We start from the raw sequence: 8,390 nt of genomic DNA, 5'->3' as shown, positions 1-8,390 counted from the left end.
AAAAAGAAAAAAAATATAAAAAAAAAAGAGTAATAAATATGGTTAAATAAATATTTAAAGATAACGCTATTTCAAAGCATAAGATAATAGAAGAATCAACATTAATTAGAATAATATCATAAGATAACATATAATAATAATAATTTCATGTGAATTATGTTTATTAAAATACTGAAATACATTTTGAGAAATATATTGCATATGTGATAATAAGAAAAAATAAATATTGGAATGCTTTCTATCTTACATCTATTTTTAGCTTAAGATATTTTGCTTTAAAAAATATGTTTCTTAAATAATAACATACTTCAATCAAATGAAATAGATAATGATGTATTAAAAGTCTTTTTAGAAAACACATGTCAAAAAGAGGTATATATATCATAGGTTATTTTTTAAGAGTTGGTTATCAACAAATTTAAAATATTATGGAAGATAATGAGTCTTTGTTGCCTATATATATAATATATATATAGTTCCACCAAAAACACTTATTCTGCCCAAACAACACTAAATTATTTATAACAATCTCACTAGAATATTCATTCTCTCTCTCTCCAAAAATGAAGCTATCTAACCGTGTTCTTTCAGCTCTTCTCTTGATCTCTTTTATCCTTATTGCTGCCACTACAGGTTCAATACTCATGTCATGTTATAGTATCTAAATTATCATACATACAAATATTAGTTGTTATATCATATTGAGTATACATTTTTATTATAGACATTAATTACTAAGTACTAACACACATATGCTCAAATGTATTTTTATATTTATAGAGATGGGTTTGGCGGATAAAATATGCAAGACACGCAGCGACCGTTTCTCAGGTGTGTGCTTGAGCAATAACAATTGTGCCATCATCTGCCAACTAATCGAGCAATTTGAAGGTGGTCAATGCGAATTCGACGGAGCCTTCCGTAGTTGTTTATGCACCAAAGCCTGTTAAATAACAACATAATATTATCAAGAACCAGTTGTATTTCAGACTTCTCTCTTTAATAATTACTATGTGGTTATTGGAGTATATATATATATATATATATATATATATATATATATATCTCTTGAATTACAAACACTCTTTGTTATTTGTGTTTTTTATCTTCTACTTTCGGATTTATTTGTTCTTAAAAATAATAAAATTACTATAAATTAATTAAAATAGTCATTGAAACATTAAAATAAACTTTTGTTTTTATTTTAGTCAATGTTATATTTAAAAAAAAAGCTTATATAGATGCTTTCTTAGACTAACTCGTCTTGTTTAAATTATTACAATGTTAAAACTGAGGATCGATTTACCTTCCATGATAAACATATAGAAAATTTGGTGATACACATTTTACAACATCTTATGCAATTCGTCAAATCTAATTCAATGATACATCATATTCCAATAGTCATGTAATGGTTCCGCATAATATATATTTCATTTTTTGGTCATCCACATATTACATAGCTAAAAGCAATAGATAAGTGTAACACATCTGCATTAATCAAAATTAGAAACATAATTAGGCTAACCACTTTCATGCCAAGTAAACTGGCTAAGACTTCACCAAGCTGATGTAAATTTGTGCCTCAAAAGAGATTCCAACCCGAGAAAAATTTGTCTATCTCCACTATATCCAAGTCTCTTGGAACCATATTTTTATCAGAAGTTGGATGTCTCTCTTAAATATTGAGCTCCACATTGGTCGAATTTTTTTGCCGGACTAGTTGACTGTAAAATGACAGATAAATGAGTGAAGACCTTAATGGAGATCGAAATGATATAGTAGGGATCGCTGTTTTAAAAATCGGCCTCTGCGGCCGATTCATCGCCAGAAAAGCGCTCGGTGGCACCTAGCCGCTGCGATTTCAGTATATTTGGATAAGAAATCGGCTATGTGGAAAACTCACTTTTTGTTAAAATTTAGTTACAAATTGATTATTTATGATTAGATATATAGGGTTTAGCCTTTGGGCATAAATATACTGGAAATCAAACAAAAATTGAGTAAAAAACCAAAAAAAATCAAATTGGTTCATGTTTAGGGTTTGTCGGCGTAGTCAAAGGAAGAAGAAGAAGATAAAAAGCAGTTGCTGAGATCGATCTTGAGAACTAGAACTCGATTTGAATGACTTAAACCACAGCACTACCGAACTTATCTGCGATTTAAGTCAAAATATAAAACATATATCTACTAAAATTAGATATAGTCCCTAAAACTAGTCCCCGGTTAATCTCCATGTAATCTCCGATTAATAAATTAATCGCTAGGCCCACCTTGACCGTCCGACTAGCGCGTAGAAATTTTTAAAACATGGGTTGGGATATACATAATGGAATATTTGTACCATTACATGGTCTCCTTTTAGATGTTGCAAGCACGCCCTAGCTCAGAATTTATATTCTACTCCCTCTTTATTAAAATAGACGATGTTTTAGGAATTTATCTTGTATCACAACGATTGACTTCCTGTATTTTTGTTTTACTAATTAATGCTGTGACATTGTAGATTTCAATATTCATTAATTGAAAATTTAAAATTTGGATGAACTACTATTGGTTAATAGTTATGAGAAATATGTTTTTATAAATAAAATTACACTAGATTAAGACCCGTGCTAGAGCACGAGTTGAAATTCTTTTTATTTATATTATAATTTTAGAATAAAATATTATTTATATGCTTTTTTTTTTAAAGTTTTTTTGGATAAAACATTATACAATAAAATATTAAATATGATGGCTTGAAAAAAACACATATTTTGTAAGTTTTGTATTGTTAATTTTGTAATTTTATGTATGAGAAATAGTTATGTTTGTTGTTTGTTTTTATTTTAATTTTTGAACATGTTTGGTGAAATTTTTTTAATATGAACATGTTTGATAATTGCATATATATATTTTTTTCGCCTAACAATATATTTTTATGCCTAACAGTATATATTTTGTAACAATACATAGAATATTTAAGATTTTCTTATGGAATTTATATAAATCATTGGAATATTCTCTTTAAGAGGGTTCTTTCGGATATTCTTAAGTGTATTCATATAACCCACAAATTGACCAATTAATCTATAATTTTTTTGTAACCAATATATATTTAATTTATAACCTATTTTGTAACCAACTTATAAAAATTATATATTCTACAAAAAAAGTTGTGTACTTCCATTTTATTATATAGGGGATTTATGACTACATTAATTGTTTTTGTAATCTATTTGATAATCTTAAAAATCATCCTTTCTAATACAGATGGATTAAAATTTATATGTACATTATATTTTATGTTAATTTTGTATTTAAATGAAAAAAAAAGAGAAATAAATCTGGTTTAATAAATATGTAAAGGCACTATTTCAAATCACAAAATAATAGAAGAATCTACTTTAATTAAAATAACATCATAAGATAATATCTAACAATAATTTTATTTGAATTATGTTTATTAAAATATAGAAATACATTTTAGGAATATATAGCATATGTGATAAAAAGACAAAATAAATATTAGAATGTTTTCTATCTTACAGCTATTTTTTGCTTAAGATAATTTGCTTTAAAAATATGTTTCTTAGATATAGTAACATACTTCAATCAAATCAAATAGATATTGATGTATTAAGAGTTCTTTTTAAAAAACACATGTCAAAAAGAGGTATATATATCATAATTTAATTTTTTAGAGATGGTTATCAACAAATTTAAAATATTATGTAAGATATTGAGTCCTTGTTGCCTATATATAGTGCCACCAACATCACTTAATTATTTCCAACGATCTCTCTAGAATATTCATACTCTCTTTCTCTCTCTCAAAAAATGAAGCTCTCTAACCGTGTTTTTTCAGCCCTTCTCCTGATCTTTTTAATCGTTTTTGCTGCCACTACAGGTTTAATACTCATGTCATGTTATAGTATCGAAATTATCATACATACAAATATGTGAATTTAGTTGTTATAACATAATGAGTATACATTTTTATTATAGACATTAATTACTAAGTACTAACACACATATGCAAATGTGTTTTTATATTTATAGAGATGGGTTTGGCGGAAAGAATATGCAAGACACGGAGCGAAAGTTTCTCAGGTGTGTGCATAGGCACTAACAATTGTGCCATCATCTGCCAAGTAGTTGAAAAATTTGAAGACGGTCAATGCGAATTAGACGGATTCTTGCCTGGTTGTTTTTGCACCAAAGCCTGTTAAAGACCATCATAATATTATCAAGAACCAATTGTATTTCAGACTTCTCTCTTTAATAATTGCTATCTTGAATTACATACACTCTTTGTTAAATTTGTGTCATTTATCTTCTACTCTCGGATTTATTTGTTCTTGAAAATAACTAAAACTAATTTAAAATTACTATAATATTTAATTAAAAAGTCATTTAAACATTAAAATAAACTTTTCCTTTAATTTTAATCAATGTTATATTCAAAATTAAAGTTTATATAGATGCTTTCTTAGACAAACTTGTCGTGTTTAAATTATTACAAAGTACAAACTAAGGATCGAGCTACCTTCCACGATAAACATATAGAATATTTGGTGATACCACATTTTACAACATCTTCTGCAATTCTTCAAAAACTAATTCAAAGACACATCATATTCCAATAGTCCTGTATTGGTTCTGCATAATATATATTTCATTTTCGGTCATTCACATCTTACATAGATAATGCATAGGTAAGTGTAACACATCTGCACTAATCAAAATTAGAAACACAATTAGGCTAACCACTTCCATGCCAAGTTAACTGGCTCAGACTTCACCAAATCGACATAAATTTGTGCTTCAAAAGAGATTCCAAGCTGAGAAATCAATCAAAAATTTGTCTATCTCCACTTATATCCGAGTCTCTTGGAACCATACTCTGAACAGAAGTTGGATGTCTCTCTTAAATACTGAGCTCCACATTGGTCGAAATTTTTTGCCGGACTAGTTGGCTGCAAAAGGACAGATAAGTAAATGATGATCTTAATGGAGATTGAAGTGATACAGTTAGGATATATATTATGAAAGATTTGTACCATTAAGCAAGCCCTAGCTCAGAATTTATAATCTAAATTTTTATATGTACATCATATTAATTTGATGTTAATTTTGTATTTAAATAAAAAGAAAGAAAAAAAAGATAAAATAAAAAATTAATATGGTTAAATAATTATGTAAAGGAAACACTATTTCAAAGCACAAGGTAACAGAAGAATACACTTTAATTAGAATAATATCATAAAATAATATGTAATAATAATTTTAGGTGAATTATGTTTATTAAAATACATAAATACATTTTAGGAATATATGGCATAAGTGATAAAAAAGATAAAATAAATTTTTGAATGCTTTCTATCTTACAACTATTTTTAGATTAAGATAATTTGCTTTAGAAAAATATATATGTTTCTTAGACACACATATATATATATATATATATATATATCTATATATAATACCACCCACTTCTTCCCTTCTTTTTCCTACACAAGACTTAATTATTTTCAACAATCGTTTTATAATATTTATATACTCTTTTCCTCTCCAAAAATGAAGCTCTCAATATTGAATGAATTTTTTTTTCAATAAATTATTTAAATTTGCCACAAAACAATTGGCATATATCCAAGACAAAAATAACCACAAAAGAACCACAACATAAAATAGGTACAAATTTTCCAAAATAGACCTTGAAACCTATCAACAGGCTAGAGACAGATCAAAAAGAAACATTAAAGCTTCTAGAAAGATTCGAAGAATCAAACTTCGTCGGCTTTGCTCTTACTATGACAGAAGAATAGCCACGAGAAGAAATAGCTACAATGCTATAGCCCAAAATTTTGTTGTGGAATTCCGATGCTATAAAAATAGCCACCAAATATGGTTCATATGTACAAAATATTTTGTGTCTTTGGATATATTTTCTTGTAGTATTTATAGTGCCACCAACTTCTTCTTCCTACACAACACTTAATTATTTCCAACGATTTCTCTAAAATATTCATACTTTCTTTCTTTCCAATAATGCAGCTCTCTCGACGTGTTCTCTCAGACCTTCTCCTGATCTCTTTCATCTTTCTTGTTGCCGTTGCAGATTCAATACTCATGTTATGTTATATCTAGTATCTAAATTTTCATACATAGATAGATGTGAATTTGGTTGTTTATATCTTAGTATACATTTTTGTTATATATATATATATATATATACACTACTAACATACATTATCAAATATAATTTTTTATATAGAGATGAGTATGGCGAATAAAATATACAAGACACAAAGCAACTGTTTCTCAGAAACGTGTTTGAGTGATAACAAGTGTGCCTTCATCTGCCACTACATTGAGCGCTTTGAAGGCGGTCACTGCAAAGTCGATGGACCTTTCAGTCGTTGTTTATGTACCAGAAGGTGTTAAGACCATCATGATGATCATAATATTTTCAATAACCAATTATATTTTATACATTAGTTCTTGGAAAATATATACCTTGAATTACGGAAACATTTTGGAGAACATATACCTTGAATAATTGTTATGTTGGAGAATATATACCTTGAATATATTACGGAAGCATTTTGTTAATTTATATATCTTAAATTTTCAGATGTATTTGTTCTCGAAAATAACTAAAATAATATGAAACAATTAAAACAATACAAAAAAAATCTATAATTTTAGTCAATGTTATATTTAAAAAGAAAATGCATATTTCTTTTCATTTCATAGACTCGTTCATGTAATCGTTTTAAAATTATTACAAGTTAAAACACCTTTTGCATTTCATTTTTGTAATACACTTTTTTTTTGGGGGGTCATATCACATCTTTTGACAATAATTTCATGTACTGATCAGATAGATATCAGCTAGGCAGAATATATAGGCACGTACATATTACATAGCCACAACCATATAAACGGTAACACATTTGCAAAGAAAGATTTACATAGATGTTATACATTTTAGGTAATATTACCAGAATCTACAAAAAAAAAAAGAAATTACTAAAATATTTCGGGTATTTTCTAAATACCCAGCTTGCCCTTGTTTGATGTTACCGGAAAAAACGTAATTACAAAAATGTCATTGTCATGTCAGACGCTACGTTAGAAATCGCTGACGTGTATTAAATAACTCAGCCGTAACGCATTACAAAGGTAATGACGGCAGAGTTATAGGTATGTTTCGGCTGATTTATGGAAAAAACATTTGAGTAAGAGCGGCTGACTTAGAGCATAACTCAGCCAAGCGCTACGGCTGACTTATTAAAATCTGGCTGAGTTATGCTCTAACTCAGCCGTCTTTACGGCTGAGTTTTCACCCGATGGTTGAGTTATCAAAATTTTGGCTGAGTTATCAGTACGACACGGCTGAATTAACTTTTTCGGGTGGCTGAGTTATGAAAAATGGCTGACTTATAAGATGTAGTTACGTTTGAGTTATGGTTAAAACTATAATTCAGCCGTGATAGGCTGACTTATCGTACAACTCGGTCATTTCACAGCTGACTTAGTAGCAAAAGATTAATTACTAGAATATTATTCAGTTATGACTGACTTATTAAACGATACGGCTGAGTTACATATTTTCAGTTGATGAAGCGGCTGAATTTGGCTGCCATTTTTTTGCTTTTTAATTACTGTAATGTTTTTCATGTTGTGACTGAGTTATAATTTGTTTGATGGCTGAGTTTTATTTAGGCTGAGTTATAATTTGTTTGATGGCTGACTTGCCACGTCAGACGCATCATCCATGTCAGCATTCCATGTCATCATCTTTCTTCTCCGGAAATACGAAACGTCGTTCCTTTGACTTTGTTCTTACATGGTTTTTACCTTCTTCTTCACCTTGTTCTTCTACTTCTTCTTCATCTTCTTCTTCACCTTGTTCTTCTACTTCTTCTTCACCTTGTTCTTCATTTTCTTTCATGGATCCAGTTCCGGTACTAGTTGTTTCTGGTAATTGGGTAAAGAAACAGAGATATATATTTAACACCGACGATAGAGAGTGTATAGTTGTGCAGATAGATGGAGGCACAACACACGACAAGCTTGTGGTACTAGTTGTTTCCGGTAATTGGGTAAAGAAACAGAGATATATATTTAACACCGACGATAGAGAGTGTATAGTTGTGCAGATAGATGGAGGCACAACACACGACAAGCTTGTGGAGCTTGTTCTTGAAGACTACAGATTGGACGTGTTTAGCCATGAGTTAAATGCATGCTCTCGATGTAAACAAGTTGAGCACAATGCGAAAACTTGTCCGATGCAGTATTATTATAATACATTTGTTTTATTTTGTGCAATACTCAGGCGTCAAGCATTATAACTCAGCCGTCATATTAATCGACGAGACCTTTCATTTTCTGCT

At 29.1% G+C, this 8,390-nt stretch overlaps 1 protein-coding gene and 1 long non-coding RNA gene across 2 annotated transcripts; both read left to right on the top strand.

Annotated features, from left to right (window-relative positions):
* Positions 1-445: 445 nt before the first annotated feature.
* Positions 446-1,160, top strand: LOC109131535 (defensin-like protein 8). Its single transcript, XM_019242581.2, has 2 exons — positions 446-633; positions 781-1,160. The coding sequence occupies exons 1-2, from the start codon at positions 564-566 to the stop codon at positions 948-950; spliced, it is 240 nt and encodes a 79-aa protein (XP_019098126.1). The 5' UTR covers positions 446-563; the 3' UTR covers positions 951-1,160.
* Positions 1,161-3,690: 2,530 nt separating this feature from the next.
* Positions 3,691-4,415, top strand: LOC147937561 (uncharacterized). The gene is made up of 2 exons (XR_015567078.1): positions 3,691-3,892; positions 4,045-4,415. It is a non-coding gene; the product is annotated as an uncharacterized LOC147937561 (long non-coding RNA).
* Positions 4,416-8,390: the final 3,975 nt, after the last annotated feature.

The sequence above is a fragment of the Camelina sativa genome, chromosome 9, assembly GCF_030686135.1.
Source record: "Camelina sativa cultivar CO46 ecotype springtype chromosome 9, ASM3068613v1".
Taxonomy (NCBI): Eukaryota; Viridiplantae; Streptophyta; class Magnoliopsida; order Brassicales; family Brassicaceae; genus Camelina; species Camelina sativa.
This window is presented reverse-complemented; position numbering and strand designations above follow the sequence as displayed.